This window comes from Nicotiana sylvestris, chromosome 4, assembly GCF_000393655.2.
Source record: "Nicotiana sylvestris chromosome 4, ASM39365v2, whole genome shotgun sequence".
Taxonomy (NCBI): domain Eukaryota; kingdom Viridiplantae; phylum Streptophyta; class Magnoliopsida; order Solanales; family Solanaceae; genus Nicotiana; species Nicotiana sylvestris.
The window spans coordinates 94,590,077-94,611,893 of record NC_091060.1 but is presented as its reverse complement, the minus strand read 5'-3'; the positions used below and the strand labels follow the sequence as shown (position 1 = coordinate 94,611,893).

Below are 21,817 nucleotides of genomic sequence, written 5' to 3'. Positions count from 1 at the left end.
CTGATATAATAGATACCGGCACACCATGAAGCCTAACAATCTCCTTAATATACAAATTCGCTTAATCTTCAGCCATATAAGTTTTCTTAACTGGTAGAAAATGGGAACATTTCATAACTTGATCAATTATCACCCAGATGGAGTCAAACTTATGATAAGAGAGAGGTAATCCAATAATGAAGTCCATATTAATCACCTCCCATTTCCAGGTCGGAATCTCTATATTCTGAAGCAATCCACCGGGTTTCTAATGTTTTATCTTTACTTGTTGACAATTTGGGATATTGGGCTACAAATTCTGTAATAGACTTCTTCATGTTATCCCACCAATACTGCTCCTTGACATCATGATACATCTTTGTCGAGCTGGGATGGATGGAATATCGGGATTGATGAATCTCATTCATAATCTTCTCTCACAACCCTGCAACAATAGGCACACATAATTGGCCCTGGTATCTCAACGTCCCATCTCCTCCGATCTCAAAGACGTAAGTTTACACTGCTGAATTCTCTCTCTCAATCGTACTAAGATAGGATCTTCATATTGCCGTGCTTTTACCTCGGCTACCAAAGATGATTCTAATGTATTCTGTACAATAACACCTCTGTCATCATAGTCTAACAATCTGATTCTCATATTGGCTAGCTGATGAAGCTCTTTAGTCAATCCCCATCTACCTACCTCAATATGTACTAAGCTTCCCATTGACTTACGACTGAGAGAGTCTGCCACAACATTGGCTTTACCGGGATGATACAATATCTCGACGTCATAGTCTTTCAGTAATTTAAGCCACCTACGTTGCCTCAAATTCAAATCCTTCTACTTGAAGATGTATTGTAAACTCTTGTGATCTGTGTAGATGACAACATGGATGTCGTATAACTAGTGCCTCCATATCTTCAAACCATATATTACTGCAGCCAATTCCAAATCATGGGTTGGATAATGTTTTTCATGCTTCTTCAATTGTCTTGATGCATAAACAATCACCTTCCCACGCTGCATCAATACGCACACCAAACCTATAACTAAGGCATCACAATATACCACATAACCTTCTATTCCTTCACGGAAAGTGAGCACTGGTGCAGTGTCAATCGATTCTTTAGCACCTGAAAACTACGTTCAAAAGCATCAAACCACTAGAACTTGGTAGCTTTCTGTGTTAACTTAGTCAATATGTTGATATAGAGGAAAACCCTTCTACAAACCGCCTATAATATCCTGTTAGCCCCAGGAAACTGCAGACTTTTGATGGTGTTGTAGGTCTCGGCCAATTCTTTACTGCATCGATCTTCTGAGTGTAGACACTAATAACCTCGTCAGATATCACATGGCCAAAGAATGCTACTGAGTTCAGCCAGAATTCACATTTGGAGAGTTTATCATATAAGTTATGATCATAAATCATTTGTAATACTATCCGTAAATGGCCTGCATGTTCCGCCTCCGAACAAGAATACACCAAAATGTCATCAATGAATACAATCACAAACACATCAAGATAGGGCCTAAATACAGTAGTCATGAGATCCATAAAAGCTGCTGGGGCATTTGTTAACCCGAACGACATCATCAAGAACTCAAAGTACCCATATCTTGTCCGGAAGGACGTCTTTGGAACGTCCTTCTTCTTAACCCTCACTTGATGATAACCTGAACGTAAGACAATCTTGGAGAAATACTTGGCACCCTGGAGTTGGTCAAAAAGGTCATCAATCCTTGAAAGTGGATACTTGTTCTTTGTAGTAAACTTATTCAACTGTCGATAATCGATACACATCCTTAACGACCCGTCTTTATTTCGCACGAACAAAATTGGCACACCCCAAGGTTAAGTGCTAGGTCTAATGAAGCCCTTATCCAGCAAGTCCTTCAACTGCGCCTTCAACTCTCGCAACTCCGCTGGGGACATTCTGTATGGAGGTATAGAGATTGGGTGAGTGTCAGGCAACATATCAATGCGAAACTCAATCTCCCTTTCAGAAGGAAGACCTGGGAGTTCATCTGGGAAAACGTCTCGAAATTCATTGACCACAGGGATTGATTGTAGAGTAGGCGGCTTCGCCTCCGCATCCCTAAAGCAAACGAGATGATAAATGTAACCTTTTGAGATCATTTTCCTTGCCTTAAGATAGGAAATAAACCTACCTTTCGGTGTAGCAATGTTCCTGTTCCATTCAATGACGGTTTCACCAGGAAACTGAAATCTAACCATCTTCGTACGACAGTCAACATTTGCATAACATGAGGCCAACCAGTCCATTCCCATTATCACATCGAAAACAACCATTTCTAACTCAATTAAATTTGCTAGGGTTTGATGACTACAAATCATCATAGTGCAACCTCAATATACCCTTCTAGCAATAATAGAATCTCCTATCGGAGTAGATACCAAAGGGGTTTACTTATCAATTCAGGTTCAACGCCAAACTTATTAGCCACAAAGGGTGTAACATATGATAATGTAGATCCCAGATCAATTAGTGCATATACATCATAAGAAAACACAGACAATACACCTATAACAACATCTGGAGATGACTCAAGATCCTGTCGACCTACTAGAGCATAGGTTCGATTTTGAGCACCACTCGAACTCGGCACTACACCTCTACCTCTACCACGAACTGTTGACTACTGAAAACCTCGTGCTGGAGGTCGAATTGATGAGGAAAAACCAGACATAGATCTAGTCGGCTGATCCATACCACCACCTCATCTGTTAGGACAATCCCGCATCATATGTCTAGGTTGTCCACAAGAATAGCATGCATCAGAACCTCGACGGCACATTCCAAAGTGGGCCTTGCTGCACTGATCACAACATGGTGTTGGGGGTCTCGTCTGACTAGTTTCCCTGTGATATTGTGAGCATGATGCTCGCGAACTCTGACCTAGACCAGAATAGGTAAATCGATCATACCGAAGCCTCTAAAACTGTGGATGAGCACTAGCTACAGGTGGCGCCGAACTCCTCAAAGACTGGGGCCTGACACTGCCTCTAAATTCATCAGAATACCCTGCAAATCTTGCCCTCTTATGCTGGCCTCTATCCTGCTCCCTATCTGCCCTTTGCTGGCACTTACGATCCTCTAGGTTCTGGGCATAAGCCTAAATATGGAAAATATCCATGCCCTCCACCAAGGAGGCTGTCGTGCACTTATTTATCAGATGTGGTCCCAACCCATTCATGAATAGATTCTCCCTATAGCTCATCTCGACCACTATATGGGGAGCATACCTTGTTAAAGAATCAAACTGCATACTATACTCTCACACACTCATATTACCTTGTCGAAGGTTCAAGAACTTATCAGCTCTAGCTCGTCGTATCTCAACTGGAAAGTAGTGATGAAGAAAAGCCTTAGAAAATTCCTACCACACAGCTGGAGGAGCGTTCGGACCCCTGGATCTCTCCCAACTATCATACTAGAAAACTGCTAAATCCCGTAACCGATAAGAAGCCAACTCTACTGCCTCCGTATCACTAACATGCATAACCCATAGTGTATGATAATCCTGGTCAATAGAAGTCTGTGGGTCCTCCTTGGGGTCTGGTCCGGTAAACACTGGAGGGTCTAAATTAATAAAATTACGAACTCTCGTACTAACTGTTTTATTAGCTGCACCTGTATTCTGCCTCTGAGCCTGAGCAGCTACCAAGCTAGTCAACAACTGGAAAGCACTCCACATATCCTGGTCTGTACTACCAGACGGAGAAACTAGAGGTGCTGGGTGCCTCCTAATATCCTTTGGAGGAGACGGAGTAGATGAGGTATGAGAGGGCATCTCACTATGAGCCTCACTTTGGCCTGCTCTAGCTTAGGGCACCTAACTGGTACCCTCTCTCGCTGCTGTATCAAGCCGTCTACTAATCGTTTGCTTCCTAGTTAAAGCCATCACTGAAGGAAAACAAGGTGAATATTATAGACAAACACTTACGACTCAACTCTACGCACGATCTAGATTCAGGAAGAAAGTAATAACCCTATATGTCTTGTAGCCTCTTGATTATAAATATGGAGCGCTACACATCCATAATCAAGACTCTACTAGACACGGCTCATAGAAAACCCCTAGGATCGACTTGTCCTAATACCAAGTTTGTCACGACCCAAACTGGAAGGCCATGACTAGCACCCGGCCATACTTGCCGAGCACCAACGTACATTTTATCTAACTGTCTTTATTATCTTTTAGGACCGACGAGATCAATATAAATGGTAGACATGGATCATGGACAACCAACAATAAAAGATGATGGCATGAACATACATAACATGGGATGACCAGTCAATCAAGAAACTATATATAAGGCATGAGCTACCATGCTACCATGAAAGACTATACAACAAAAATCAACCGACAAGGCATACCAAACTATACATGAATCGACATCTATCTATGAGCCTCTAAAGGACTATAAGTGTTGAAACATTGCCGGAACAGGGCCCCGACATACCAATAATGTCTATAATAAAAATGCATGCCAAGACCACGACAAGTCCAAAGAAGGGATCTCGCCAATTACCACTGAACTGGACAACCTACTGTGGTAGGGGAGTTGTGTCTGCCTGTCTATCGGGACCTGCAACATGACATACAACATCCACAAGTAAAAGAACATCAGTACGAATAAAGTACTGAGTGTGTAAGGCAGGGAACCATAAGTACGAATTGCAATGTAAGCAGGGATAGAGAATATACAACTTGTAACATCTGGGCATCTCTGAGGGCTACTAACATGAAATGCATGATACATATGTATATATACATAAACTTTTAAAACATACGCCTCTGTGGGCATCATCATCATCATCATATCGTACCCGACCGTAATAGGCTTGGTAAAAACGTACTCGGCCATCATAAGGCTCGGTAGAATCGTACCCAGCCACGTGAAGCTCGGTAAAATGCAACTTATCAGTGGTTGCACAATAGGAGTCATACCCAGCCGACTATAGTGCGGCTCGGTAGAGTAAAATAGATACATATATATAATACATGCTCGACTCATGGAATCACATTCAAAAAATTTCGGAGTGACGTAAGGTCGGTATCCTCTGTACACGTTATTAGGACTAACTCTTTACTATGAACCTTATAAGAATTATGAAGTACCAACAACATTGATAACATAAGAATAAGAGAAGCATCATCAACATCAATCGCTCCATAAGAAGGGAAACAATGTAAGTACTGCTAGCTTCTAAGAGTAGAGTATCTTTGGAAGCTCGTTCATTACATCATGTACAATCAGAGTCGTGCAAAAGAAGGAAAGGGGTAGCCTCGCATACCTTGTATATACTGCCCAACCTCAAGCTATGCAAATGTCACAACTTCTTATTCTACAATAGGAGAAATAACACTATTGTTAACGTTTAAGCACCGTAACTATTATGTACTGCCACAACCTATTTTATGATGAAACGGACAACACCTCCCCTATTTATATGACTTCCCGCAAGGGAAAACAATCACCAAAAAGCTAAAACAACATCAATGTTAATCATATTGAGCCTCCCAAAACATTCCACCAACCGATAACATTACTACCAAGCCTTATGATATATATTTCAACGACTTAGCCGCAACTTGGATAATCTTAAATACATGTAGAGTAAGAGGTTACTTACCTTTATACAGAAAGAATAACTCCAATTTGACCTTAATTGTCCATGAAATACCCCTCCAATGTTGCCACAACAAAAAGGAAGTGAAACTAGCAATCAATTTGGGTTTATCAGTACTAGAATCACTTTAGAAGGCTTGAAATTACCTAGGGTTGATATTAAGAACTTGAGGGAGTATTTAAAAAACATAAACCCTTTTAAACAACCTCACACACGAGCTGGAACAACACAAAAATGAGCAACAACAAGAAGAACAAGAAACTTACTAGTGCCACGGGATTTCTGACACTTGATTTGTGTTGTTTGCACTTCGTTCGGGTCTTGAATCTTGAGAGAACCTTGAGAGAGTGTTTCTAGGGCTCTAAGGCCTGAATATACTGGAAAAAATGACTTAAAATGGTTTGGAGGCATCATATATATATATATATATATGTGTGTGTGTGTGTGTGTGTGTGTGTGTGTGTCCAAATGTCAGGTGCTTGGCGCAGTCTCGCAAAAATGTGAATATCTCTCTACTCCAAGATCGTATCTATGAACAGTTTAATGAGTTAGAAACTAGACTCAAAGATGTTCAATTTTGTGGGTAGATAACCCCGTAATTCCAAGTAAATTGGGACAAAAACTTTGTAACATTTGACCTAATGTTTAAGTAAAATTATGAACCTAAGTTACGACAACTTTTGTCGACTTTTGTTTCATAACTCGTTTGACTTCAATACTTATAATACAGATATTATATGATTCAAATACCTTAAAATACGACCTATTGAGTGTATTAGGAACCTCTAGGTTTACCTGAAAATACGGCTGACAATATCCTTGATTCGTTTAACTTCTAATACTTATTAACCAACTTTATACACCTTTGTATCATTTAAGACCAATAGGATTAACTTCTTATCATCTAAAAGATAATCTCTTCATGGATTTATGCCGACTACCTTATGGCATGAACTAACGTGTATGAATATGGGTTGTAACACATACTCAGTACATTATTCGTACTAACGTCCCTTTTTGTCCGGGGACACTGCGTTTCATGCCTGTATGTCCCAATAGACAGGTCGAGCGCCCTCCAAATAGGCTATCGGCTTGGCGGAATATGTTGGTGCGCTCCATTTGCTTCGAAGTTGCTTTTTTGGTTAGTATGAGTTAGATGTGTATTGTTTGGTATGGCAGGACTCTATCCCGACCTTTATGAAAATTATATTTTCTTAGAGGCTTGTAGACAAATGTCATGTACGTAAAAGATTGTATGGTCTTGTCTGCCTATGTTCGATTTTCAATTGGTTATTTTGGTCTTAGAGGCCCATATGTTTTATGTATAGGTTGGTATCTCATGTTGTATTCTACTTATCCCATGGATGCCTTCCGGCTCAGTTATCTATGAAAGTATGACATGAAAAGATACATTATGTTGGTAACCAATTTATTATGGTATCGGGTGTCTGTCGCGGCCTAATGGTTTGGGTTGTGACAAAAGTACTATAAGAGCAGTTCTATCCTAGGGAGTCTACAAGCCGTGTCTAGTAGAGTCTTGTTTATAGGTGCGTCGTGTACCACACTTATAAGCAGGAGGCTATAGGGCATTTAGGATTGTCACTCTTTCTTCTTATTCTAGATCGTGTGGTAGAGCTCACTTATAAGAATTCAAATTTGAAAATTATATTCTATTCGTAATAAGACGATACCTACATCCAGAAAGAAGGTTGGAAAGAGAGATAGTTGTGGAAGAGCTGAGTCAGAGGAATTAGATTTTTGCATGCTGCCTACGATAAGTTAATGTGATGTTTTTAGCAGATCATAAGTATACTGAAAGGTGTAAGCTTCCTGATAAGAAGTCTTAAGGCAAGAATGCCTATCCTATCCATCTTTATGGTGAAGGTCAATGATAGATTAAGAATATAAATACAAGTTTCAACAAGCAAAAGAAGCAAAATGAAGAAGGGTATGAGGCACCCAGTTAATGAAGGATAACAGTGTTTATAATTCAGGCAGAGGAACATAAGATTTTTGAGTTATATTCAACAATAAGATAGGTATGTACAATTGGTCATACCGATTTTAGTTATTCCTTGTGGGGGATAATAGGTATAGTTAAGAGTAGGATGGGATATCAAGATCCGACTGAGGTTAGGGTAACCCAAATTGGTGAATGGATTGTTTGTGTTAGCTGACATTGCCGAGCGATATTGCAAATGTGCTAATAGATCTCTTTTTGAGATACCCAGATGGTGTACTCTAGAATATTACAATTAGATGTGAATACTAGCATGATCAAAAAATAATTTCAGATGACACGCGCTGAAAGCCTGGAAGGGATAAATATTACCTTAAGTGTGACTCTCATTCCTAGTAGAGCGAGGATGTTGAGCAACCCGAAGAGCCGATGAATGAAGCAAGGAGAGCTAAAAGCAAAAGAATGACGTGTTGAAATTTTCACAAGAAAAGGAATATGCATAAATATTAGCAGAGTAATAAGAAGAGAGATAAGGAAGCATTATGAATAAGACGTGATACATGGATAACTATAGTAGATTAAAAAAATGAAATGACAGTATTGCTGAGTCTATAGTCAAGTGAAGGGAAATACGAGAGGTGACAGGCCTTGAGAAAACAAGAGAGTATAGGCCATGAAGTCATATCCTTATTTCAAAAAAATAAGTTCGTGATTCCAATAAAACTACATGAAGGAAAAGTTCGACCCTAGAGTAATAGAAACAGAATGGATTGGTGATCAAGATAAACTAAACATGAATTAAGGATTGAGTGATCGATAATGTTCGACATCATGAGAATTTCAGATTGTGTTCCGGCAATAATAGAATGAACAATAGAAGAATATTCATGAGAAATTCCAGATGCTTCCCTAAAGAAAGCGATGCAAGTAAACTTAAGCTTAAGGGGCTGTATGTGCCAATTATACTAAGTGTCACCCTCACGAGTAAGGAATTTTGTTATCCTTGATGATGTGAAAGGATGCCAAAAATGAAGAGGTAAAACATCTATAGGTATATCTTCGTAGCTCGAAATCTTAGCACTCCCCTAAAGGGGGGAATATGGAATTATGTGACAAAAATGGTATAAGTGGTTCAGTAACTATGGAATAATAAAGGAAAAATGTGATAAAAATGAGAAAGGGATGAGATTGCACTTATTCAAATGATACAGATATGCGATGATTCGAGGACATTATGTAAGGACGAAGTCAAAAGAAGAAGAAAAGGGAAGTAAGGGTTCTTGCCCCGGATGTTATTGATAAATAAGGAGCTAGCACGTGAGGCAAGTCAAGATAAGGAAATAACCCAAGAAAGATTACGCAGAATATGGATATGAGAATGGGTCGACAAGTAATTAGTAGTTGATTCAGGAAGAGCCTAGCCATTACTAAAGAAGTTACAAACAAATCAGCAGATCATGCAAGATGAATGTAGTAAACCCCAACATGGAGAATTCAGCCTCTCAGTAATGTCATTACAATACTTGAGATATATTCAAATAGGAGTCGGGGTAGTTAAAGGTATCGTATGAGTGTTATGGGAATAAAAGAAAGTGCCACTGAGAAGACAATCAAAACGTCAGTTCGGAAGCAACCCTACAAGCACAAGGGCATGGAGGTAAGCAACTACAGATAATTATAGGCAAAGAAGGACATCAAAAGGTCCGTAATAAGCTCATAGCTTTATGAGGTTCAAGGGTTCTCCCTAAGTACTACAACAAACGACTAGCTAAGGAAATAAGGAAGAAGGCTTCAACTTAAGCACAACGACCTAAAGAGGAAATAGTCATATAATAACAGACTCAAAACAACATTATAAGCACTCCAAAGGAAAGTGGCACCTACCGTGACTAATGAATGGGAAGTAAAATTAAAAGTAATATTCGGGATCATATGAGTTGTACGAAAACTCTGGCATGTGTGGTCACTAAGATAAGCTAAGTATAGATGCAACAATGGGGAAAAAAGACCAGGAAAAATAATATCTTACATTGAAAGAAAGCTAAAATGGAATGAATGAAATTATTCGATCAATGATCCAGAGTTGGTTACGTTATGAACTCACTTAAGGGTTCAGAGTTTTATACATGCAACATACGTAGTAGTAGAAGATTCTAGTATACATTAAAAGAAAGAATTGAGCCGTATCATGCATATTTCTCAAGCCCATGAAAGGCTAAACATGATAACTAATACCATGAACCATAGATCGGAAGATAGCTAAGCTTACATAAAGGTTTATCATAGGGAAGAGGAAACTAAAGAGTGACATCAACTAAGTAATCAGGAGTCTGATTATTGGACCCAAAAAATTAGAAACATAGTGATCGAGAACATTGTAGGATCTCCCTTAAAAATCAGAGGTACGAGAGAGATAGTACAACAACCATAATATATAACGGCTCTACGATAAAGCCAATAATAAGAAGTCAGTATGAAGCTCCCACCGGATTGTAGTATTACAATAGAGCTTCAAGTTGTGGTGTAAATCATACCTAGGTAAAAGGGAGGTTATGAAAGAAATAGAAGATATGATGCGAGATTTTAAGTAAATAAGGTAAAGGTGAACAACGTACGAGATACTCAAATGCAGAAAGTTGTGAATAGTCCACACTTCGGATAGAAGGCTAGAAGCGCGGGGATCCAATAACCGGCAATGATGGCGGCATCGTCAACGGCATGTCTTCCAGCCTATGGTTTCTAAGTACTGAGAGATCTAGTTAAGAGAGTAGAGAAGAGTTGGAGACGATGTGATGTCTCGCTTGACATTCCAGAATAACATAAGGAAACCTATGGTGAAAGAAAGTTAAAGGAAAGTTGCGAGTAGTATAAATGGATATGTATAGGTCGCTAGCTAAAGTATGGTAGAGAAACAAAGTTTTAAGAAAACATGAGTAAGGATGAGGAAAGGCAAGTGAAGAGGTGTCGAGAATGGATAAGTCCTCGGGATTAAGTCCATGAAAACAAGAGAGATAATGGTTTCCCTAAGTTATTGAAAGTTCAATATAGCCTGAATAAACTCAAAGTAATCTAAGATTAATAGCATTTAGAAAGAATGAAATGCTGACCTGATAATAAAATGAGAGTATAATTGTGACAGATAAAGGATGATGTTTGGGCCTTCATTTGAATAATGATTTGAAAAAAAAGAAGAGAAGGAGAAAGGATTTCGCTGGCGGCACGAAATTAGGATACCCCCATAAGGTGAATCACATTGAGACACTATGAAATACGATTATGGAAATCACTTCAAATATTCCTCAATGTAACATAAGCCCTAGCGACAATGTATTACGTAAGAAGTTTCAAGTTTTCAAGTGGAGGATTGTAGATAAACATTGAGGTGAATTAATAATGGACAAATACAAGTTACAAAGTATGACATGAGATTAAACCATCCTTCTTAAGATGAACGGTAATGAAGGAGCATTAAAGGATTGAGATTTATACCTAAAGGATAGGCAACAAAAGTAAGTGGGGGTTTGGTAAACATACCTCAGTACCAATAAATTAAAGAAAACATTATGGTATAGTATGACCTATGTAGATGCAGTAAAGCCATACGAATCGATAACCAGATCTATGAATTAAGATATGGCCATATTTGCAAGTTCTACAAAGTATCGAGAAAAGAACTTCAGTACACCTATAGATGCCCAGAGAGGCATCCTATTAAGCCTTGTATATGTTTACAAAGTAAGGCCTAGAGATTGACTAAAAGCTAAAAGGAAAAAGAGGAAAGATGAGTCGCATAAGCGCACTTACAAAGCTAGGATCATACAGGCTGCAGGCAGGAGGCATCAACAATTACGAGATTAGAATGATTTCGACCACAAGTCTTGATATGAGCAAAAAGACTAAAGAGGGGAATACCCTAGAATTTCGATTTATTCACAAAGCAACTATTTAAGTGGCAAGGAGATTATTAAGGTACTCACAAGAGCTGTAAGTTATGAAAATGATAAGAGCATCAGTCAACATTCGAGGATGAATGTCACGACCCAATTCCCGAACCCGGTCGTGATGGCGCCTCTCGTGAGGACAAGGCCAGCCAGACCAAACAGAACTCCTCTTTTAAACATTTAAATATCATAAATAGTTCTAAAGCATGATATAATATCCATAATTTGCAGAATTAACGATAACCTCAGTAAGAACCCTTCCGACACCGCCCAAACTGGGGTGTCACAAGTCATGAGCAACTAAGAAATCTAGATATACGTCTACTAAACACTAAATCTTATACAATAATTCTAAAAACATGAAAATGATAAGATAAGGGAGGCATGGGGCTGCGAACGCCAACAACTACCTCGTAGTCTCCGGATCACTGCTTGGACTGGGAGACTACAAGGTAGCTGTTGGCGTTCACAGCCCCGTGTCTCCCTTATCTTATCATTTTCATGTTTTTAGAACTATTGTATCAGATTTAGTGTTCAGTATACTTGTATCCGGATTTCTTAGTTGCTCATGACTTGTGACACCCCGGTTTGGGCTGTGTCGGAATGGTTCTTACTGAGGTTATCGTTAATTCCACAAATTATGGATATTATATCACGTTTTAGAAATATTTATGATATTTAAATGTTTAAAATAGGTGTTCTATTTGGTCTGGCTGGCCTTGTCTTCACGAGAGGCGCCATCACGATCGGGTTTGGGAATTGGGTCGTGACAAGTTGGTATCAGAGCCTAGGTTACATAGGTATCACGAGTCATGAGAGGGTTTAGTGGAGTCTCGCGTATTGGTACGGAGACGTCTGTATTTATCCTCGAGAGGTTGCAGAACTTTTTAGGAAAAAACTTCATATTCTTGAAACTCTTGTCGTGCGAACTTGTTGGTCCGAGTACTAAACTTCTATTATTCCATTCTCTCACAGATGGTGAGGACGCGAGCTATCAGACGAGGTGGACGACCACCAGTGCCACCAGTTGAGACCACCAAAGGCCATGGACGAGGTCGTGGTCGCGGTAGAGGCAGAGCAGCAAGGACAGCACCTGTAGATCGACCAACTACCCTAGCTTCAGATCAGGCTCCAGCTATGGATGTCCCAACAACACCAGTTAGGGCACCAGCTGTGCCCATCGTGATTCCGGGTCTTCAGGAGGCCTTGGAACAGATCTTATCAATTTGCACTGGCCTGGCTCAGGTAGTTTCAGCCACTATAGCAGCAGCTACTTTACAGCCGGGGGAGGGAATCACCCCTACTGCTCGCACACCTGAGCAGGTAGTGCAGGGACTACAGATACCGGGGGCACCTCCAGCTCAGCCAGTTGCACCACCTCAGGAGTTTGTTGTGCCAATTATGTCGGATGATGAGTAACATCGTCTTGAGAGGTTTGGTAGACTCCAGCCTCCGTCATTCAGTGGTGCTGAGGGCGAGGATGAATAGGGTTTTCTTGATAAGTGTGAGCGGATGCTCCGTACAGCAGGGATTTTTGAGACTAGTGGTGTGGCATTTACCACCTTTCAGTTTACTAGGGCTGCCTTTACATGGTGGGAGGCGTATGAGAGGCGTAGGCAGGTTGGAGTAACACCCCTTACTTGGCATGAGTTCTCCACTCTCTTCTTGGAGAAGTATGTACCACAGTCCTATAGAGAGGAGCTGCGTAGATAGTTTGAGTGGTTGCGACAGGGGGATATGACGGTGTCACAGTATGAGTTGAGGTTTTCTGAGTTGGCTCGTCATGCCATTTGGATGGTTCCGACAGATCGTGAGAGGATTAGGAGACTTGTTGATGGCCTTAACTATCATATCCGTATTCTTATGACCCGAGAGAGGGTGTTGGGTGCTACGTTTGAGGAGGTGGTCGATATCGCTCATGATATTGAGATGGTTTGCCTTCAGGATCGAGAGGAGAGGAAGGCCAAGAGGCCTCGAGGATTTGACAGTTACAATGGTGCACCTTCGAGGGGCCAGATTCAGCATGGTAGATAACGTTCTTTTAGGCCTTCTCAGTGAGCTCGCCCAAGTTATCATTGGGCATTTTCGGGTCATGGTTATCACGTTACTTAGCAGGTCCAGTCATCACTTAGTGCCCTTTCAGCCCAGAGTTCATCTCATGCCCCTGTCAGCTTAGGGTTCTTCTATGCCGAGTGCATCAGCTGGTCACTCCAGTGCGAGGGTTTCCCTTCAGTCCTCTTCTCCAGCACCTCGGAGTTGTTTTGAGTGTGGAGAGTTTGGACATGTGTGGAGGCAGTGTCCTCATCGTATTGCTAGTTCATCTCAGCAGAGGGGTCAGCCCTCGACTTCTGCTCCAGTTACCTCACCACCTGCCCAGCTAGCTAGAGGTGGAGGTCAGGCAGCCAGGGGTCGCCCCAGAGGGGGAGGTCGATCAGGGGGTGGTCAGGCCCATTTCTATGCACTTCCAGGTAGGCCAGATGCTATTGCTACAGATGCTGTCATTACAGGTATTGTTTCAGTCTGCACAGAGATGCCTCTGTATTATTTGATCCCGGTTCCACCTTTTCTTATGTGTCATAATACTTTGCTCATTATTTGGGTACACACCGTGAGTTTCTTGCTTTACCTGTTCATGTATCTACCCCGGTGGGCGGTACTGTTGTTGTAGACCGTGTGTACCGGTCATGTGTGGTGACTATTGGGGGTCTGGAGACCCGAGTAGATCTATTGCTATTGATCATGGTGGATTTTTATGTCATTTTGGGCATGGATTGGCTATCTCCGTGTCGTTCTATTCTATACTGTTATGCTAAGACAGTCACTTTGGCTATGTCGGGTGTACCGCGGATCGAGTGGCGTGGTGTGAATGATTATGTTCCTGGTAGAGTGATATCTTTCTTGAAGTCCCAACGTATGGTTGGGAAGTGTTGTCTTTCATATCTGGCATTTGTGAGGGATGTTGGAGCTGGGACTCCTAGTATCGATTCTATCCCAATTGTGAGGGATTTTCCTGATGTTTTTCTTGCAGACCTGCTAGGCATGCCACCGGACAGGGTATTGATTTTGGTATTGACCTGGTTCAGGAAACTCAGTCCATTTCTATTCCGCCATATCGTATGGCACTAGCAGAGTTGAAGGAATTGAAACAACAGCTTCAGGAACTCCTAGATAAGGGGTTCATTCGGCCTAGTGTGTCACATTGGGGTGCACCGATTTTGTTTGTGAAGAAGAACGATGGCACGATGAGAATGTGCATTGATTATAGGCAATTGAACAAAGTAACAATTAAGAACAAGTATCCTTTGCCTCGCATTGATGATAAATTTGATCAGCTTCAGGGAGAGAGGGTGTTCTCTAAGATTGATCTCCGTTCGGGCTATCACCAATTGAAGATCAGGGATTTAGATATTCTTAAGACTACTTTCAGGACTAGATATGGTCACTATGAGTTTCTTGTTATGTCTTTCGGGCTGACCAATGTCACAGCAACATTCATGCATTTGATGAACAGCGTGTTCCGGCCTTATCTAGATTCGTTCGTTATTGTATTCATTGATGATATTTTGGTATACTCGCGTAGTCAGGAGGAGCATGTAGAGCATTTGAGAGTTGTATTGTAGAGATTGAGGGAGGAGAAGCTTTATGAAAAATTCTCCAAGTGTGAGTTTTGGCTTAGTTTAGTGGCTTTCTTGGGGCACGTGGTGTCCAACGAGGGTATTCAGGTTGATCCGAAGAAGATAGAGGCGGTTCAGAGTTGGACCAGACCGTCCTCAGCCATAGAGATTCGTAGCTTTCTTGGGTTGACAGGCTATTATCGCCGGTTTGTTTAGGGATTCTCATCTATCGCATCGCCCTTGACCAAGTTGACTCAGAAGGGTGTTCCATTTGTATGGTCGGACAAGTGTGAGGATAGCTTTCAAAAACTCAAGACAGCCTTGACCACATCTTCAGTGTTGGTTTTGCCATCAGCTTCAGGTTCATATACTGTATATTGTGATGCTTCGAGAGTTGGGATTGGTTGTGTATTGATGTAGGAGGGTAGAGTTATTGCTTATGATTCTTGTCAGTTGAAGCCCCATGAGAAGAACTACCCTGTTCATGATTTGGAGTTGGCTGCCATAGTTCATGCCTTGAAGATTTGGAGGCATTATTTGTATGGTGTATCTTGTGAGGTATTCACCAATCATCGCAGTCTTCAGCATTTGTTCAAGCAAAAGGATCTTAATTTGAGGTAGCAGAGATGGTTAGAGTTGCTTAAGGATTATGATATCACTATATTGTACCATCCGGGAAAGGCCAATGTGGTGGCCGATGCTTTAAGTCGAAAGGAAGTGAGTATGGGGAGTTTGGCATACATCCTAGTTGGGGCGAGACCTCTTGCAGTTTATGTTCAGGCCTTGGCCAATCAGTTCGTGAGATTGGATATTTCGGAGCCCAGTCAGGTGTTGGCATATGTGGTTTCTTGGTCTTTCTTATATGATCGCATCAGAGAGCGCCAGTATGATGATCCGCATTTACTTGTCCTTATGGACAGAGTTCAGCATGATGATGCCAGAGATGTGACCGTCGGTGATGATGGTGTGTTAAGGATGCAAGGCCGAATTTGTGTGCCCAATGTGGATGGGCTTAGAGAGTTGATTCTGGAGGAGGCCCATAGCTCGCGGTATTCTATCCATCCGGGTGCCGCGAAGATGTACCAGGATTTGAGGCAGCACTATTGGTGGAGAAGAATGAAGAAAGATATTATGGGATTTGTAGCTCGGTGTCTCAACTGCTAATAGGTAAAATATGAGCATCAGACACCGGGTGGCTTGCTTCAGCAGATGGATATTCCCGAGTGGAAGTGGGAGAGGATCACTATGGACTTTGTGGTTGGACTTCCTCAGACTTTGAAGAAGTTTGATGCTATTTGGGTGATTGTGGATCGGTTGACCAACTCCGCGCACTTCATCCCTGTGTGTACTACCTATTCTTCAGAGCGGTTGGCAGGGATTTATATCCGGGAGATTGTTCAGTTGCATGGTGTTCCGGTTTCCATCCTCTCAGATAGACGTAATCAGTTTACTTCCCAGTTTTGGAAATCTGTTCAGCGAGAGTTGGGTACTCAGGTGTAGTTGGGCATAGCTTTTCATCCTCAGACGGATGGACAGTCCGAGCGTACGATTCAAATATTGGAGGACATGTTGCGTGCTTATGTTATTGACTTTGGAGGTTCATGGGATGAGTTTCTACTGCTTGTAGAGTTTGCTTACAACAACAGCTACCAGTCGAGTATTCAGATGGCTCCGTATGAGGCTTTGTACGGGAGGCGGTGTAGATCTCTAGTTAGTTGGTTCGAGCCCGGTGAGGCTAGACTATTGGGGACAGATTTGGTTCAGGATGCCTTAGAGAAGGTGAAGTTGATTTAGGAGAGGCTTCGTAGAGTGCAGTCGCGTTAGAAGAGTTATGCAGACCGAAAGGTTCGAGATGTGTCCTACATGGTCGGTGAGAAGGTCTTGCTAAAGGTTTCGCCCATGAAGGGTGTTATGAGGTTTGGGAAGAAAGGGAAGTTGAGTACGCGGTTCATTGGGCCTTTTGAGGTGCTTCTGAGGATTGGGGAGGTGGCTTATGAGCTTGCTTTGCCACCCAGCCTGTCGAGTGTGCATCCGGTATTTCATGTTTCTATGCTCCAGAAGTATATTGGGGATCCGTCTCATGTTTTGGACTTCACCATGGTTTAGTTGGATGATGATTTGACCTATGATGTGGAGCCAGTAGCTATTTTGGGTCGTCAGGTTCGGAAGGTGAGTTCAAAGAATATAGCTTCAGTGAAAGTGCGGTGGAGAGGTCGGCCCGTGGAGGAGGCTACCTGGGAGGCCGAGCGGGAGATGCGGAGCAGTTACCCTCACCTATTTGAGGCTTCAGGTATGTTTCTTGACTCGTTCGAGGACGAACGTTTGTTTAAGTTGGGGAGGATGTGACGACCCGATCAGTCGTCTCATGAGTTACCTCTCCGTTTCCCCCATTTATGCTTCTTTATGCTTCGTTATTCGTGTTTTATGTGGTCGAGTTCATTGGTTTGCGTTTGGTGTGGTTTTGGTAAGAAATGAGACCTTTGTCTCTTTTAAGAAGGCTTAAGTTGGAAAAGTCAACCGGATGTTGACTTATGAGTTAGAGGGCTCAGATGTGTGTTCCGATTGTTCGGTTAGCTTCGGGAGGTGATTTGTGACTTCGGAGCGCGATCGGAATGGGTTTTGGAGCTGTAGAGGTGATTTAGGCTTGAATTGGCGAAATTGATATTTTGGAAATTTCGGGTTGATAGGAGAGATTTTGATATAAGGGTCGGAATGGAATTCTGAGAGTTGCAGTAGCTTCGTTGTGTCATTTGGGATGTGTGTGCAAAATTCCAGTTCATTTGGACGAGATTTGATAGACTTTTTGAGCGAAAGCATAATTTAAGAGTTCTTGAGTTCTTAGGCTTGAATCCTATGTTAAATTGGTGATTTGATGTTGTTGTAAGCATTTCGAAGTGTTGAACAAGTTTGAACGATGTCATGGGATGTGTTGGTACAATTAGTTTGAAGTTTTGGGGGTCCCGGGTAGGTTCCGGGATGTTTTAGGCCGAAAATTATAGCTGTAGCACGCCCAGGAGGGTTGCAGGCCTCGGAAACCACCCACGCGGTCCGCACAAAAAGAAGTGCAGCCACGTTATTTGTTGTGCGGACCGCACAAAAAGAAGTGCGGCCTCGGTAGGTGTCATGCGGACCGCACAAAATGGTGTGCGCGGTGGGGAACGATTCCCTGGTCCTACTTCGGAAGCTCATATCCTATGATCTACAAGGAATTTCAAGATGGTTCAAAAACAAAAGTTGTAGCCCTTCATGTCTAGTTTCCAGAAAAGTAAAGATATCGCAATTTGGACATATGTAGAAAAAGTTATGGCCAAATATTAAAGTCTATCACTGCAGAGGAAGGCCTGTGCGGCCGCGATTGTTTTTGCGCGGACCGCACTGGCTTGTGGGGACTACGGTCCATTTGGTGCGGCCCGTGGAGGCTGGAATCTGAGGGATACTCTATAAATACAAGGTTTGGGTTTTATTTAATATTTTGATCTAGATAGCTCGAATTTTGGCGATTTTTCGAAGGTTTTTCAAGAAATTCATCGGGGTAAGTGATTTTAACTAAGATTTGGATAGAATACATGAATCTATCACTGAATTCATCATTTAATTCGTGATTTGGGATGGAATTTGGGAAGAAAATTGTGAAACTTTTCAAAAATGTAAAATGATAATTTGAAGGACCAAATGGTATCGGAATTGGATAATTTTGTTATGGTTAGACTCGTGAGGGTATGAGGATTCTGGGAATATAGATTTTACTCGATTCTAAGACGTGGGCCCGAGGCTTCGGTTTTGCTAATTTCGGGATTTTTGATATTTTCGAATGTTTTCGCTTGGGCTTTGTTCCCTTGGCATATTGTGACGTATTCGTTCTGATTTTGGATAGATTTGACGCGCGTGGAGGCCAATTTGAGGGGCAAAGGCGTCGTGAGCTAGAGAATTAACCAGTTCGAGGTGAGTAATGATTATAAATGATGTCATGAGGGTTTGAAACCCCGGATTGCACATCGTAGTGCTATATTGAGGCAAGATACGCGCTGGATGATGAACGTGGGGTCTTTTACAACTAGGGATTGTGACTTGGTCCGTCATGATTGATGATTTTACTGCGTATTTGACTGAAATTCATTTTTTATCATCATGATTTGGGCTGATTGCCATATTTGGGCTTCGTGCCAACTATTTGAACCCTTCGGGGATTTTATCACTGTTTCCTCACTGCTTGACTTATTATTTGAACTCAGTCAGGTTGATATCTACTGTTTTACAAACTCAGCCACTTTTACTCAGATTTGAAACTTAAATGATATTTCTACATCATGCTTTGGGCTGAGAACTACTGTTTTACTAATGCCCGAGGGGCTTGTGATGATTTTTGGACTGAGTAAGGCCGAGGGCCATATGTGAGGATAGGTTGAGTGATATGAGGTCGAGGGCTTGAGATACTTTATATGCCACGAGGTGGCTTGGGTGATGTAAGGCCGAGTGCCGAGTGATGTGAGGCCGAGTGCCGAGTGATGTGAGGTCGAGTATCGAGTGATGATGCCACGAGGTGGCTTGATATAGCGCTTGGGCCGTGAGGGGCCCCTCCGGAGTCTGCACACCCACACTGAGTGCAGGTACCTATTATGATCTAAGAGTGATCCCGACAGGCTGATACTATTTTGAGTGATTGATACTGAGCCTGAGGGGCTGATACTGTTCTGTGTGATTGATACTGAGCCCGAGGGGCTGATACTGTACTGAGAGTGAGCCCGAGGGGCTGATACTGATCTGAGAGATTGATACTGTGCCCGAGGGGCGGATTTCTACTTGTTGTTTACCTGTTAAATTACATGTTTTACTTGTTTTAAAAAGGGATATCATTTGATTTCTTCACTGATTTATTGCTTTAAGTGATTTTACTGCTTGATATGGAATTATTTTGTGCCTTTACGTGTTTTCATACTTTCAGCCATTATTTATAATTATTACTCACTAAGTCGGAGTACTCACATTACTCCCTGCACCATATGTGCAGATTCAGGCATCGTAGAGTCCGCTCCTAAGTGTTGATTCTCCCAGTCCAGGCAGTGATTCAGAGACTACGAGGTAGCTGTTGGCGTTCACAGCCCCGTGCCTCCCTTATCTTATCATTTTCATGTTTTTAGAACTATTGTATCGGATTTAGTGTTTAGTAGACATGTATCCGGATTTCTTAGTTGCTCATGACTTGTGACACCCTGGTTTGGGCTGTGTTGGAATGGTTCTTACTGAGGTTATCGTTAATTCCGCAAATTATGGATATTATATCATGCTTTAGAACTATTTATGATATTTAAATGTTTAAAGGAGGCGTTCTGTTTGGTCTGGCTGGCCTTGTCTTCACGAGAGGCGCCATCACGACCGGGTTCGGGAATTGGGTCATGACAATGAAGGTTCCAAAGGGGGGAATGATGTTACACCCTGCAATATTACGATGATGTTACGTCCTGCAGTATGCCATTACGGTGATGTTACGCTTTGCAGTATTAAGTTACGATGATGCTGCACCTTGTAGTATTGTATGTGGAATTTGTCGGAAGGTAATTGACATCAGTCCAAGTAAAAGAATTATTTGGAGATTATAAGGATTATGCTATTTCACAAGTGATGAGTAAATTCACGAAGGTGAAAGGGGAAGCAAGTCAAAGAAAATGATTTTTTGTCAAAGTTTGGTATTTTGGGGTAAAATACGGCCCGAGCTAAAATACCCGATACTTATTGACTAGTACCATACAGGGTACCATATGGACATAAGGTATGTGAAAAATGAGTAATATTTTGAATAAGTTGAAATAATTCTTAATTATACAGGTAATTGGTTAATTACTGGGTAACGAGATATTACCTAGTTAACTATTAAGTGGATAAAAAAATAAAAAAAAATAACAAAATTATCTTTCAAATACGTGGTACAAGGCCACCAAGCAAGAAAATGACTCATAATAGTTTGGGAGTAGCTGTCTACCTAAGGATTAAAATAGAATTTAACCAAGATAAGACTTCATCATAAGTTATCTCAATTAGGATCAAAACACTTAGGAAATATTGTTGATATATCAATCCTAGCAAAAGGAAACGTGAGAGGCAAAAGTAATTTCGTTCCAGAATATTAAAGAATTAAAAAGCAAAATCTCGTTCATGAATTTCAAAGAAGCAGGATCAAATTTCGTTCAAGGATTTTAAAGAGCAGAAGCTTAATTCTATTTTTTTGAGTTCTAAGTTCAATCAACGAAGGTTTTCCAACGGAATATTATACGGAGTTTTCCCTACTCCAGGTATGCTAAGGCTATTCCTTGTTTCTTTTGGCATGGTCCAAATTATACTGGAGAAACGAGCAAACGCATAGTTTCCATAAATGATTCTATTCATAGAAGTATTTGAGGTGCCTATATTCTTGAATTCCCATGTGTTATATTGTTTTTATCATTTGTTCATGGGTCTCAGAAAAATATGTAAGTTGGAAAAAGGAGTTTACTTCATGATACTACTCAAGGCATAATGGTCATATGACATTCCAAAAGATTTTATTGACGAAGTTCTCATGCATTGCATTCATGTACATTGACCCATGATCAGATGGCGTGATATACGCGTATATATGTATATTATATTTATATGGGATATAGGAAAAGGTTGCGGTTATA

The 21,817-nt window shown here is 41.4% G+C and overlaps 1 protein-coding gene across 1 annotated transcript; it reads right to left on the bottom strand.

Moving 5' to 3' along the window:
- Positions 1–1,841: 1,841 nt before the first annotated feature.
- Positions 1,842–2,300, bottom strand: LOC138889859 (uncharacterized). Its single transcript, XM_070173196.1, has one exon. It carries the CDS (start codon positions 2,298–2,300, stop codon positions 1,842–1,844), a length of 459 nt encoding a protein of 152 aa, XP_070029297.1.
- Positions 2,301–21,817: the final 19,517 nt, after the last annotated feature.

Excerpts from the sequence above, each read along its gene's own strand:
- LOC138889859 (XM_070173196.1), bottom strand. The coding sequence starts at position 2,300 with ATGGTTGTTTTCGATGTGATAATGGGAATGGACTGGTTGGCCTCATGT.